The 15,280-nt window shown below is 33.9% G+C and overlaps 1 protein-coding gene across 6 annotated transcripts in view; it reads right to left on the bottom strand.

Moving 5' to 3' along the window:
* The window catches only part of STXBP5 (syntaxin binding protein 5), a 177,151-nt gene that overhangs the window by 63,681 nt on the left and 98,190 nt on the right, over positions 1–15,280 (bottom strand). For all 6 annotated transcript variants that reach the window (XM_031030702.2, XM_081829115.1, XM_006735799.3 and 3 more), the window contains exons 10-16: positions 10,064–10,218; positions 8,829–8,901; positions 5,624–5,771; positions 5,343–5,410; positions 5,030–5,070; positions 3,951–4,171; positions 3,016–3,194 (exon numbers count right to left, since the gene is read on the bottom strand). In XM_031030702.2, the coding sequence (XP_030886562.1) occupies positions 3,016–3,194; positions 3,951–4,171; positions 5,030–5,070; positions 5,343–5,410; positions 5,624–5,771; positions 8,829–8,901; positions 10,064–10,218 (885 nt within the window). The remainder of the gene's footprint in view (positions 1–3,015; positions 3,195–3,950; positions 4,172–5,029; positions 5,071–5,342; positions 5,411–5,623; positions 5,772–8,828; positions 8,902–10,063; positions 10,219–15,280) is intronic.

Raw genomic sequence — 15,280 nt, 5'->3', positions numbered from 1 at the left:
TTTTCCTCAGGGAAATACCACTAATCAGTGGCAGCTGTCCATCTCAAGAGACAGAAATGAAGACTGAGTGTTCTTCTGAAAAGAAGAGTCTGACTGTGTTATTTTCTCCTTACATGAATTAGGTAAGGTTCAAAGAAATGTGCACCTTCTTTTGGCATATTTAACATGCACATTAGACTAGAGCAGGAACAAGCATTCAAGGAAAATATTAGAAGTGCGTATATGGACAAATTTAAAACTTCAGTGATGAAGACACACAGAACTCATGGGGGGCGCCTGGGTGGCTCATTTGGTTAAACGGCTGCCTTCAGGCTCAGGTCATGATCTCAGGGTTCTGGGGATCCAGTTCTGCATCTAGCTCCCTGCTCAGCAGGGAGCCTGCTTCTCCCTTTCCCTCTGCCACTCGCCCTGCTTGTGCTCTCTTGTTTTCTCTATCAAATAAATAAATAAAATTAAAAAAAAAAAAAGAACTCATGGAATTCTTAATTTACTTAGTAAGAAGAAACAAAAAAAAAGTTCTTAAGCAAAAATAAGCCAGCCAAGCCTGCTGCATAATCCCCAATTGGTAAAAAACTAGAAACTGGATCAAGAAATGACAGGATAGGTTAAAAATGCAAAATGGGGGATGGGTGGGCATAATGTTTTATGTGTACAATGTTTACATGCAAATTATTTTAATGTTTTTAGTAAATGTAAATTAAGGTTTTACTTTTTAAAGACAAGGGGCTGAACCTTTATAAAAAGCTTCATAATTTAATAAAAACAAAACAAAAAAACTCCATAATTTGTACAAATGCATTTTTAAACATATGTTTGGAGGCTTTGCAGTTTCAAAATGTTTGTCTGTTTGGACAAATAAACTGCAAAAGCCCAATTAAGATACTTAAAAACATAAAACTTTACTGGTAAAAAGAATAAATCACATAGCTGCTTTTAAAATGTTTCTTCAAAGGAATAATTACATATGAAAGCATTCTGTATAAAAAAACCCTCAGTACTAGTTATTTTAATATGAATTTGGTTATATTTCTGACATTTAAAAATTGGTTTTTGGGACTGTGGACTAAAACAATGTGAAGTTAATAAATAACTGTATTTACCAGAAAACTATTAAGAAGGAAAAAAATGAGGTATAACTCAAATTGTCTGTGATTAAAAAGTCACTGGTGAATATATCGATTTTAGACAAAAAATCTCAAAACTTTGCCACCGAAGATACGTCACTAAAATAAATGTCAAACACAAACTGTTCTTCATAGGCTATAAGACGTAAATTTAACAAAAGGCTGGAGAAAAATACACATTAAAATAAAAAAAATCAGAAGAGCATTAATGAAATTTTACAAATTTAAGCTTAAAGCAAAGTAGTACTGAATAAGTAACAGAAGGGAAGAAGGCAGAATTCTGTATTTTCAAGTTTCATTCTAGCTAAACATGTGCCAGAACTGTTGCAAACAGAGGGGTGTGTATGTATGTACATGAGAGAGACAAAATAAAACCTTGAGACCTTTCTGAGGAATGTAGTTGCTTAATCTCAACACTTACATTTTTTAGATCAGATCAGAATTTCTCATTGTTGGTACCAGTGGCATTCTGACCTGGGAAATTCTTTGTTGTGGGGCACTGTTCTGTGCACTTGAGCATCATCCCTGGCCCCTATGCACGAGATACCAGTAGTACCCTATTCCTACTGTTGCGACAACTAATAACGTCTCCAGATATTGCCAAATAAATAGGGAGGAGCAAAATCATCCCTGTTTGAGAAATACTAATATAGAACATACAACCTCAAATTTATATAAACATATAAAGGTTTATTTTCTAAAAAGTCTATACTTTTTGGGGTGCCTGGGTGGTTCAGTCGTTTAAGCAGCTGCCTTCAGCTAAGGTCCTGGTCCTGGGGTCCTGGGATCAAGCCCCGTGTCAGGCTCCCTGCTCAGGATCCCTTCTTTGATCTTTGTTATTTCTTCCTCTGCCTCTCCCCTTCCTCAACTGGTGCTCCTCACACTCTAATAAATAAATAAAAATCTTCAAAAACATAAAGTCTATATTTTTTAAATGATTATGATATAAAAAAATCTGCCGTATCTTTGGGGGTGATTGCCATGCAATTTTAGTTACACAGGCATTCTCCACAGCAATCCTTTAATTATTCACCAAGAGAAGTGACTCTAGCAGATCTAAAACAAAACCAGGACAAACCCTGGTTCTTCTAACAAATGCAAATTTTCTCTCACCAGGCCTCCCTACCTTGAACCTACTAATCTGGCTTTTGCTCAACTCTTGTACTGAATTTCTTTGACATTTTCGATAACCACGTTTCCAGTCATTACCCTAATTGACTTCTCTGTAAATGTAATTAATCACAGTCTTCATAAAATTTTTCAGTGATCTTAGCTCTTTCCTCACTGTTTCATTTCTCTACCATATTTAAGGCTCATACCCATTAAAAAAAATCTAACAACTCAGTAATATAAATTAGATAGAAAAAAAGGAAAAGAAAGCTATATCCAATTTATTCCTGTATAAAAGCAAACTGTATTCAAATCTGGAATGCTACGATAAAGGCATTTAAATAATGATACTGCTGTGCTAGAGAAGATTCAGAAAGATGAGAAAATGATTAAAAAAATGACTGAATCTCTAGAGACCAAAAAACTAGAATTTTCAGAGTGGTAGAAAGCAGTCTACATATACATTTGATCTACATCTGAATCCAGACTAGAAAATATCCATGGATTTGGAAGATTGAGCTACATTTACAGAAAAGATCCATGCTTTTCTACCAGTATGTTTAAAGATCAAATCTTAGCACTTTAAAGATAAAAACCACGAATTCAATAATACTCCTCTTGATGCCACAGAAAAATGAGTTAGATTAACCACAGCAAAAGAGAGAAAGAAATGATCTTATGTCATTTTTCTCTATCACAGGAAAATATTACTGTAAAAAGCTTATAATTTATCTCTATTAAAAAATAATTTCCAAAATATCTGTATTTTTTAATAACTTACTTTAAACAAGGGACATTATCACGAAGCCCATCAGATGAACTGCTACTGGTAGAAGGATGAGACTGAGGAGGAATGGGCTGAGGAGTGGCGCCCCCAACTGGTGTTGGCAAAGGCGGTGCCTGTTCGCCCTCTGGGGATTCCACATCATTTATCTCATATAACAATCGAACTTCAAGCATCTGTTGTAAAAGAAAGACAGTTCACCTACTTTTAATAATTATTCATTTTATACAGTTTATACAATACACCCACATATGCTTCAGTGGGAACATTTTTATTATTTTTTTAAAGAAACACTTTCCTTTTTTTTTTTAAAGATTTTTATTTACTTATTCAACAGAGAGAGAGAGAGATAGAGAGAGAGCCAAGTGTGCACAAGCAGGGAGAGGGGCAGAGAGAGAGGGAGAAGCAGGCTCCCCACGGAGCAGGGAGCCCTATGTGGGGCTCCATCCCAGAACCCTGGGATCATGACCTGAGCCTAAGGCAGATGCTTAACTGACTGAGCCACCCAGGCGCCCTGGGAACAACATTTTTAAAGGTAAAAACGTAACAAGATTTCTAAAGGCAAAGATTTAGCAAAGAAAAAACATGTTTCTGACTCAGCTTTTTAAAAGTGATTGTGTGTATGTATGCGAGAACACACACATACAATGATTTTAGAATTTACAGCATTCCTATTAATACCAAATTAGAGTATGCTTATATTCATATTAACTTTCCTTAAATGAAATATATAGTATATATAAGGATTTAAATTTAAATGCTCACTAAAAAGATATGGAAAAGTATGCTATTTTCCACAAAAGATAGATGGTAATGTAAACACTTAAGTGTTCTTAAAAATTCTAGATAAAACTGACTCCAGATAATCTAAATAATTCAAAAATTTTAAAATGTCAGACATCTGACACTGAAAATAATTAAGAGACTATTACCGGAATGACTTCTGTAATCACTTCTTGTTTGCTAAATCTATAAATAATAACATGAGCTGAAACTCCGGCTATGCACAGCATTCTACTTTCTGGACACCAGGAGATGATCTGAATGGCATACGGATCTTCATCTACAATGTCTGTGTTTGGCCTGTCATCTTTATTTCTTGACTTTTCAAATACTTTAGATGTCTTTAGTTTATATAATACTTGTAGAGTTACTAGAAAAAAACATAATATATGTTAGATACTTTAGTACAAATAGAACAAATATAAAATAATATGTAATCAGACAAATTATCTAAGGAAAACAGCCTATATTTATTTGAACCATGTTTTTATTTCCAGGTCTGCATTTCTCTATTACACTTTTAGATAATGTAATCACTGTACCTATTGACCAAAAAAATTGTATTCATTAAAAAAAAGAAAACACGCATCATGATGATGAATTTGGTTAACCTGAAAAAAATGATGAAAAGATTTTGTAAAAAAAAGTATAAATATAATGAAAATAATAAAGAACATATTTGCTTTCTGAAAGATTTTCTACTTATTTTCTCTATAAAAGGTACTACTACTATCTCACACTTCTACGTGATGAAACACAAAATATCCTGAGTTAACTGGATTCTCACTGCGTACTATGTATGTTTTGCAAGCCATGACAATTCAAAGCATCTTTCCTTTTTTGCTCTTGTGTAGCCACCATATGTATATTCCACAAAGACAGCACAAATTACTGTTAGCTTAGAATCAGGCATTAAAATTATTCTACAAATTTCTGTTGATTTGAAATATATTCCCTCTCTTATCTGAGTTAAAGAGAAAGTTTGAGGAAATTTTGAACAAAGGATTTGATTACTTCTATTGAGAATCATTCTTAATTTACTAGTTAATATCCTTAAAAATATCTTACATCTATTAGAAATTCTCAAACTCATGTACTTGATAAATCATGTATTAAATTTATAGCCTTCAAATTTTGAATTGAATGTTGGTTACACAATTATTATAAAACAGGTTGTATAGAAGAAATGATTGTATAACATGTAACAAATAATATTCAAAATACTTACTTGCAGAAGCATCCCAGAACTTAACTGACCCATCAGCATGCCTATGAAAAGCAAATGAGTTAAAATTGTGAAGGAAAAAAAGAAAAAAATCATCACACTTTTTTCTTTCTTTGAAGTATACTGTTATTTGAAAAGACAGCAACCAAATGAAGAAAGGTAAAATTCAGGGTAAGTTGGCAGGTTCTAGACAATAACATTTCTTAATACATTATAGCATAAAGGAAAGCACTACTTGCCCAATTAATTAATGTTCATGTAGTCTTAATTATATTGAGCTATTAGTGATTTAGTGGCAAAACAGGATCTTACTTACCCTGTAATAATTATTTCTGGGTAACTTTGAACACCCAAGCCCCAATTACCTCCATTAATGGGCCATTCCTATAAAAAAAGATTATTGTATAAAGCAAATTCCAAGCATACCATACATCTCCATATATATTTCTATGACAACAGTAAACGACATATTTTGCTTCCAAAAAGGACTTCCTATATATTTTCTCTAAAAAAGGTTTCAATGTTATCAAATACTCCAAGGTGATAAATATAAAATACTGAAATGTAACATTAGATACTAAAACTCATGTTCAATACCTTTTTGCTGTAACCTTGCCGTTTCTGTCTAGCTCCAACAGAATAAAGTGCAGGAATAAGGTCCACAGGACAATCAGCAAAATATTCGCAACATGTAACAGGGGATTCATGTATACTCAAAGGATAGGGATTTTCAAATATAGGATATCTTTAACAACAGGAAAAGAAAAATATTAATTTAACAAAATTAACACAACAATGAAAACTTTAAAAAAATATTTACAGCTTTGGAATGAAAACAATTTTTTAATTTTTTTTTAATTTAAAGATAACATCCTCTGAAGGTCCATATAACATATTATCTGAATTTATATTGTAACTTTAGAGATACAATGTTCTTCTCCATATTTTTAGAAATTACATACATTTTGCCATAGAGATTTAACAGATTTACTTCATGCAAATATGTAAAAAAAAATGGCATCTTTTATAATGCAAGTTGCTCAGGTAGAACAGTAAACAGAAAAGCTGCAGTTAGAACTATGTACCATGTGGCACACACTGGACTGAGTGCTTTATATGTACATTTCCCTTATTTACTTCTTGCACCAAACTTACGATGTGGACATTTTACTGAAGAACAGACACTTAGAGTAATGTGCTAAAGACATGTCAGCTAGCAAGGAGAAGCAGAATTTAAACTGTGCTCCTAACCATTAAGGTGTAAGGTTCTCAATCAACAGATGCCTCATCTTTATGTCAGCAGAGCTAATACAAATTTTCAGTTCTCCTTTTTTCTCCATCAATGTGATGCCTAGTACAATATTTAATCTAGAGATGTTCTCTTGTTTCAGTGATAATCTAAATAAAGTTCTACCTTAAAAGGTTTCTATATATAAAATTATTTCATTAAATAAAGCAAAAAATGTTTTCAAAAATCTTAAAGTAAAATCCTAACTAAATATACAATGATATTTCTTTTCTGGTTTGAATTCCTTGAGAATGGTTACTTAAAAATATCAGGAAAACCAGAATATGTCTTAAAAATTCTAAAAAGTTCGGAGTGGCTCACCTGCAAAAATTAGATGTATTTATCAGTCTACTACTGACAATAATCTAAAAATTAGAGAAGAATAGTTTTGGAAAAGTCCTTTCTAGATTTCAAAATGAACTGAACTGTCATTACTCATTCCTCAACCACACATAAAACAGAAAAAAACCTCAAACAAAAACATGAATTAAAAAAATGGCAGGTAACTTTTTTTCTCTTTATAAACATACTTTATAATCCTTAAGCTCAATGATCCTACTATTATTATACATTTACCTGATCCATTTGCTATTTTTATTTAAAATGCCTAGTCACAGGTTATTTGCACAGTATTTTCTTTAACTTAAATATATTTTGGTACAGGCCACACATGAAAATCTCACATACTATTTGAAAACATAGCTAAGGGAAAAAAATAAAATCTATTAAGAATAAGTTATTCTAGGGGCACCTAGGTGATGCAGTCGGTTAATCATCCGACTCCTAGTTTTGGCTCATCATGAGCTCAGGGTCTTGGGAGACAGCCCTGCACTGGGCTCTGCCCTCAGCATGGAGTTGACTTAGGGCTGTCTCTCCCTCTCCTTCCGCACACCCCCCACCCTTGCATTGTCTCTCTCTCTCTCTCTCTCAAATAAATAAATCTTTTTTAAAAAAGAATAAGTTATTCTAGGACTGTCATTTATTTTTTTACTATCAATTTATTTTTTAGACTCTATTTGAGAGAGAGGGAGAAGCAGATTCCCCACTAAGCAGGGAGCCCGATGCAGGGCTTGATCCCAGGACCCCAAGATCATGACCTTAGCTGAAGGCAGATGTTTAACCAACTGAGCTACCCAGGCGCCCCTAGGACTGTCATTTAGAAATAATAAATTCCTTTGATCCACTATGGTCTTATAATTTTTAAAAAGGAAAAAAATACCCACCTGATAATTATAGGTAGCACATACTAAGTTGATGTAAATCTAGGAATGCCTTAAAATAAGGTAAATAATACTGTTCACTTATACTTCAGGGTTTCCCAATCCTGGTACTATTCACATTTTGGATCAGATAACTCTTTATTATGAGGGACTCTCCTGTGCACTGTTGATATTTAGCAGCACCTCTGTCCTCTACCACTAGATGCCAATAGCATGAATAAAAGATGTTTACACAGATATTGTCAAGTATTTCGGGGGGGTGGGGTGGTAAAATTGCCCCTAATTGATAAACACTGAATACTGAATGGGTAAACTCAATTAAATATTTAATGATTATCTCTCAGGAGATACAAATAAATAATGCAATGTCCTTTCATTCAAAGAAGTTATAAGTAAACATACTATCATCTATGTTAGAAAGAGCAGAATATGGCAAATACCACAAAACGTTGCAAAGGAGCTATGGTGGCAATTTACAGATCAGATGTGTGTGTGTGTGTGTGAGTGTGTGTGTGTGTGTGTGTGTGTGTGTGTGTGTAGTTAAGAGAGAGGGGGAAGCAGAAATGAGGGCTGACTTTGAAAGCTATATGGAGTTTTGACAGCAGTGAAGCAAGTGACGTTTGCAGCTGTTGGGAGCCATATAAGAAAAGGCACTGAAGTATGATCACAATTCAGTTTTTCTAGGGAATAAGGCACCTATAGGAAGGTAGTGAGAAATCAGGTTGGAAAGGTATCCTAAGTTACTACTGTGTAGAGTAGCAGGCTGAGAAGGTGCTCTCAAATCAAACAACAGTAAAGACTGTAGTGGTTTAAAGAGGAGAATAACAGGGTGCCCGGTTGGCTCCATCAGCAAAGTCTGAGATTCTTAAAAGAGGACAGTGACAAGCTTGGTGCTGCATGTAAAATTCCTCTGACAATGGTATTCATGAGAGTGCCACAGAGAGCACATGGGGGTGGGGAGACCACAGAGCTTCTCCGGAGGTAAACTGTGATGGGATCAATTTTGGACTTATTTTGTGTGCCCCCAGTGTGTCCAAGTATTAGGTTGAATCATATGAAATTTCAGAAATTCAATAAATTTTGACTTAAAAAATGGAAATTCTATATGAGCAACATACTAGATCTGGTAAGTCTGGCATGTAATTAAGAAATGTGTGTCTGGAACTGTAAAAAGAGGTCAAGATTATGAATATAAATGTAGCGTTTTCAAACAAAAGAAATAGCCAACTGTATACTAAAAAGAGTCTTTTTCACTACATGCTAAAATAATCTCTCACCAAATTTTATTTCTTACCCATTTTGTGCAAGGTCTATAAGTACTAAATCCTTTTCCAGAAGAACCACCACAGCATATGGTTCCTGAAAATCTGGAATAGGAAAACAATGCATGAACAATAGTTTTAAATATGCAAGAAGACAGCAAATTAGATAATAAACATTTGCTTGTTTTTTTTTTTTTAATTTTATTTTGTTCCATTCTCTCAAGTATGTAACATTCTGATCTTGTACTTAATGTAATTTAAGACTATTTTGTTTTAAATGAGATAAATCTATATAATAGACACAATTATTTCAGTTTTGTAAAGATGAGTAAGACAAGAAGTTCACAAAACTTCTTTGGTATTGCAAAATCCAAGGCAGGGCATGGGCAACAAACCCAAAATTTAAATTGGAACACCCATAGGAACAATTCTTACTACTGGATCTCACAGGAACTCGAGTACTACTAAAATCTCTTTCTTAGGTATTTTATATGCACCTGTTTTAACTATAAAATGCATTACAGCTTTACATTTCAATTAGCTTCAAATGAAGTAAAACAGATCCAGATTTAAATTCCTCTTGAAAGAATATATGCTAGTTGTGATGGTTAACTTTATGTCAGCTCGTCTTTGCTTTGGTGTCCAGTTGTTCAGCTAAACACCAATCCAGATGTTGCTGTGAAGGTATTCTTTAGATGTGCTTAACATTTAAATCAGTAGACTCTGAGTAAAGCAGATTATCAGATATAATGTGGGTGGGCTTCATTCAAACAGCTGAAGGCCTAAAGAGCAAAGACAGGTTCTAAAAAAGAAGGAATTCTGCCTCAAGAAAACAACTCTTCCCTGAATTTTCAGTCTGCCATCTTGCTCAATGAATTTGACTTATTAGCTTCCACAATTGTATGAACCAATTCCTTAAAATAAATTCATTCTCTCTTTCTCGCTCTCTATACCCTATTGGTTCTGTTTCTCTGGAGAACCTTGATTAATATACTATGTTCTATAGAATTTTAAAATGTTTCTTAATGTCCACAGTTTTGTTTATCCTTAAGTGGCACCAAAGACTACTAAGTCATACTAAACAGATAAAGCTTATTAAACAAAATTAACTTCTGAGATAAAACTTGCAAAAGTCAGGAAGACAGCATCTCTCCCCCAGAAGAATTATAGCATATGAGGATAAGGAAACTACTTAGAAAACCTATAGGTCTTTGTTTTGAATAACAGATATCTATAGAGAATGAGTTTTAAATGCAAAGCTTATTACCATTTGGGTATGGTGTTTCACACAGCGTTAGAAAATCAACAATTGAATAGTCCATTTCCAGCACAGCAGTACTTTTCCCATGCATAACTGTTAAGCAGGGTCTTCTTCCTACAGTATCATAGGACAAACCTCCTGATAAAATAATAAAAGGTTCCCTGAAAATAAAATACATAGGCAGGATTATAAATAGCACAGTGGAGACTATTTTCTTGCTGTACTGTACATTTTCTATTTAGTGAAATAATAAATTCTAACATTTTAATGCATGATTTAATTGAATACTCATATGTGGATTTTTTTTAAATTGCATAGGTAAGACCCAAGTGAATTCATGAAAATTAACCTACAATAAGAATGAACATTGACCACATTTGACTCTCTCATACCTCCCCTTGGTGCTTAAAATTTTTTCTTTATCCTCTTTATACAATTGTCAAAAAATTCTCACTGGGTTTCTACTGGTCAAGTCTCCTAAATATACTGCCTGTATTTCCATCCTAATAACCAGGCCTTCTCAACAGAAAAGGTCTAAGAGAGAATGTTAATGGCCTGAGGCATCCAGTTTGTAACAAATTAACTTCTCATTGATGTATCAGTAATGTACTAGCTATAAATCACCCTTGAGAAAACAGTCACTCAAAATCATTTTCTGTAGGGCTTCTGGAATTTTGGCTGGTATGCTCTCCAACCACAGCTCCCATGTACATCTACCAGCTGCTAGCTTACCACTTCTTTTTTTTTTTAAAGATTTTTTTATTTATTTATTTGACAGAGACAGAGACAGCGAGAGCAGGAACACAAGCAGGGGGAGTGGGAGAGGGAGAAGCAGGCCTCCCGCCGAGCAGGGAGCCCGATGTGGGACTCGATCCCAGGACCCTGGGATCATGACCCGAGCTGAAGGCAGTCGTTTAACCAACTGAGCCACCCAGGCGCCCCATAGCTTACCACTTCTGATTACCTCCACAACTCTGTCTTCCTATTAGCCATTACTTAATGATTTATCTAGACCCACTTTTTAAAACTGCGTGTCTTAAATACGCAAAATAAAAAATATCTTTTCATATATTTTGGCCTGTATTTGTCTTTGTCTTGATTTTTCATGTTTTTTGCCCATGTTTTCATTAGATTAGTAATCCTTTTCTAATTGGTAAGAGTTTGTTGCATTCTAAGGAATTAGCTTTTGATCTGCTATGTGTCTCACTTTTTTGGTGGGGAAGTTGTTTCTGGTACATTAAACAGATGATTTTAAAAGTTTGATATAAGATTTTCTTACATCTCTTCATTTATGATTTTTTAGGTAGTTTCTGAATGCTTACTCTAAGGTCAATAGATCCACCTTCCTCCTCTTCACATCTGGTGTAAGTAGTATGTAATAATATGTAATTGTTAAAAACACTAGTTCTTATGTACTTACTTACTATTTTTTAAAAAATGCTAGTTCTTATATTTAACTTGAAGCCTGTTTGTCCACTGTTATATGGCTGTGAATAATAAGACAACTAGATTAAAGCAATATTTTGTTACTTAAAAAAAATTCTTGTTCTGGAACTAAGCTGCCTGAGTTTAAATTAAATCTCAGCTCTGGTTTTCCTTTCTGTGTGATATTGAAAAAGCTGCTTAACCTCTCTGTGCCTAGCTTTTGCATCCATAAAATGGAGACCAAGTGGTATGTATCTATACTCAGACAATTACTGAATTAATGTACACAAAATACTGGGGTCGATGTCTGGCACACAATACACCTTTGGTAAGATTCACCTATTATTATTATTATCATCAAATTACCATTATTATCCATTATGAAAGTTTCCCTTCTTTTGCATATTGTTTTTTAATACTTAAACATTTTATTTATTTTAATATATAAAATAACTTGTGTGTGTATAGTATTTTATTTAAAACTATACTCTCATGTATCCCTGTTTTATTTTTTTTCATAGAATTTATCATTAAAACTTATTTATTTTGCTCATTGTTTTTCCCATGAAAATGTAAGCTCCTTGAGGGCAAGGAGATTTGTTCATTTTGTTCATTGCTGTATCTAAAACTTAGTGAATTAACAGAATTAATATGTAAATGAATTAACAGAAATGTATGTTACACTAACCACTCTCTAGCTTATTATCATCTAGATTTTTCGCCACTAAACTGATTTGGTTAATCTTATTTTTCCACCTAAGTGATAGTAATCAAGGTTAAACTTCCCAAACAGAACTATACCAATACATTGTTTCACCCTTTTTGCATAGTGTTATTATTATGACTGTAGTTAGGAAAGCATATTTAATTTTCTTTCCTTTTTTTTCCACATATAATGAATAAATAGGATACATTTCCTGTCTTGTGTACTTTGAAATACAGCATACAATTGAATATAAAATACTGGAAAGAAGGATGAAGAATCCAACTTCATCTTTTACAGATGGGAGGTCCAGGCCGTGTATTTTATAAATAATATTTCAAAAATAGTCTGATAAATGTTTTTACATATAGCCAACTTAAAAAAAAAAAAAGTATTGTTAATATAAGAAGTAGGAACAGGGAAATCCTGAGCTACATTGTAGAATAAAATTTCCATGGAAATACCAGGTAGGTTTGCCAGGTAAGTCACCAGTTCATTAGATAAATTGTTAATATGATATTTAATAACACCATGGTAATTAGGTAGGTGTATCCAAAAGGCAACTAAGTGTGTATTCAGTGGCCTTGTAAGTTGCCTACACTTCTTTTCTAAACTTAGGAGAGAAAAAATATATGATGAAAAAAATAAGGATAAAAATATAAGAATAAAAAAATATGAGTAAGAAACAGTTTCAAAGAAATACCAAGGTAATATTCTTTCATAAGTTCCCCAAATCTAGCAATAAATGCATATATATGTATATATTTAAATACATATTTTTTTTCCTTTTTATCTTATGTGTTGTTTTTTAAAAAATAATCTAAGTTTGCCAGGCAGGAATCACCTGACTTATGAACACCCAACAGGCTATATTTTTTTCTTTATAAAGAACCAAACTTTGAAGAATAAATATTAATGAGATGAATATTTTACAAGAAAGTAGTCATAAATGCAATGATAAAACAAATATTTTAATACTAGATAGTGAAAATTATATAAATTGTTTTGTTGGCATTAAGAATTATATAAAAAATTCTAGAAATCTAGATTATTTCTAGGTAGCATATGAATTACGGAGGTGGAGAATCTAATTGTTTTTAAACACAAGGTTATCTTTTTTGATGTTATAATAAGGACTTGAGGAAAGATAATTTTTATCCTATAACTTAAAGTAGAATTTCAGTAGAATTTCTTTTAATGATATTGAGTGCTCCTCAAGACTGTCATTTTGCGAAGATATCTGCATTAGAAAGGTGTCTGGACATTTTATTTAATAATTTATTTAATAATTTAATCATTCACATTCATTCATTTGAGCAAGTACCATGCACGTGTGCATGCAGGGGCAGGCAGAGGGAGAGGAAAAGAGAATCTTAAGCAGGTTCCATGCTGGGCGTAGAGCCTGACATGGGGCTAGATCTCATTACCTTGAGATCATGACCCGAGCTGAAATCAAGAGTCAGATGCTTAACCTACTGAGCCACCCACATGCCCCTGGACCTTTCATAATCTGATTGAAATTTTTAAGAGGCTGGCCACTTTTAAGTAATTCCTTTGTCTTTTTTTTTTTTCTTTTAAAGATTTTATTTATTTATTTGAGAGAGAGAGAGAGAGAACGCACAAGCATGAGCAGGGTGAGGGTCAGAGGGAGAAGCAGACTCCCTGCTGAGCAGGCAGCCCAACGTGGGGCTCGATCTTGGGACTTCGGGATCATGACCTGAGCAGAAGGTAGCCTCTTAACCGACTGAGCCACCCAGGCACCCCATTCCTTTGTCTTCTGACTAACCTCCCCAGGCTGGCCTTGATAAATGATTTGGCTCAAGTTGTGTTTCATATGAAGCACTCTTCAGTTAAAGGAGGCACTTCTACCCAAAAAGCCATTTTTATAACCAATTTGCTCGACTCAGTTCTGCAACATTACCCATTCATTCAAATTTATTTTGAGCACCTGTATTCCTGAGAATAAAACAGTGCTCTCATGTCTAGTCTGCATGAATAAGCACATTGAGACAAGTGTTACAAAGAGAATAAAACAATGTGGAGTGGTAGGCTGACTGTGAAGGAGGCGATGGAGCAGTTACTGTTAAGAGTGGTCAGAAAAGATCCCTGAAGTAATGACGGATGAGCTGGCCAGAATGATGAGGAGCCAGCCACTCAAAGAGCTTGGGGTTGGGGAGAAAGGGATGTACATTCTAGGCAGCAGGAATAACGAGTGCAAAGGCCCTAAGTCAGGAATGAGTTTGGTTTATCTCAGGAACTAAATGGTCAGTGGGGCCACAACACAGTGAGTAAAGTAATATAGGATAAGAGATGACGCAACTCCAAATCTTGTAAAATGCATTCTGTTTCCTCTGTTAGGATCTCAAGAACCTGTGTCCTCCATTTCAGCCCCATGATGACTTTAGTTCTGACCCTAATAACCTGCAGCTGATATTATTATAATAGCATTTGCACACATTGTTTACTGCCTGAGATATACTAATCCTCATTTTCTGTTTGACTTTAAAATTTTAAAACTCAGTCCAATTATTATCTCCTCAGAAAAACCTTCCCTGATCCATCCACCCTGATTGTGCTGGTTCCCTTTCTGTGTTCCTTGCATCCTGTGCCTACTTCTTTTCAGGATTTACCACACTGAATTGCCATTATGTTTATCTAGTTTCCCTTTGTATTGTTAGCTCCTTTAGGAAACAAGAGTGTATAATTTACCTCTGCATTCCCAGGCCCTAGCTAGGTATCCCAAAAAGTGTTTATCAAATACATATTTAAATACCACTAAACCTACTGCTCAGATGGTCACTAATACCAGGACTTACAATCAGAAATGCTGTAGGATTTGGTAATATTTGGCCAGATTTGGTAATAAACACTGTCTAAAGAAGTTTGAAATTTAACTGTTGTGCTATTCTGATACTCTTTCTGAATAATTAGTACTGCCACCTGTATTTTTCAGTACTTCTATGTATTTTTAAAATTGGAATTTAAGCTTCAAATTCTCATATGTCATTAATTTAATTACTAACCTTATCAAATTCTCCAACTTTTTACAAATGGAGAAATGCCATTCTATTTCAAAGGAAACACTTAACTATATA

The sequence above is a fragment of the Leptonychotes weddellii genome, chromosome 8 (genome assembly GCF_054177405.1).
Source record: "Leptonychotes weddellii isolate Sample4059 chromosome 8, ASM5417740v2, whole genome shotgun sequence".
Lineage (NCBI taxonomy): Eukaryota > Metazoa > Chordata > Mammalia > Carnivora > Phocidae > Leptonychotes > Leptonychotes weddellii.
Note: the sequence above shows the minus strand (reverse complement) of the source record. Positions and strands in the feature narration are given on the sequence as shown.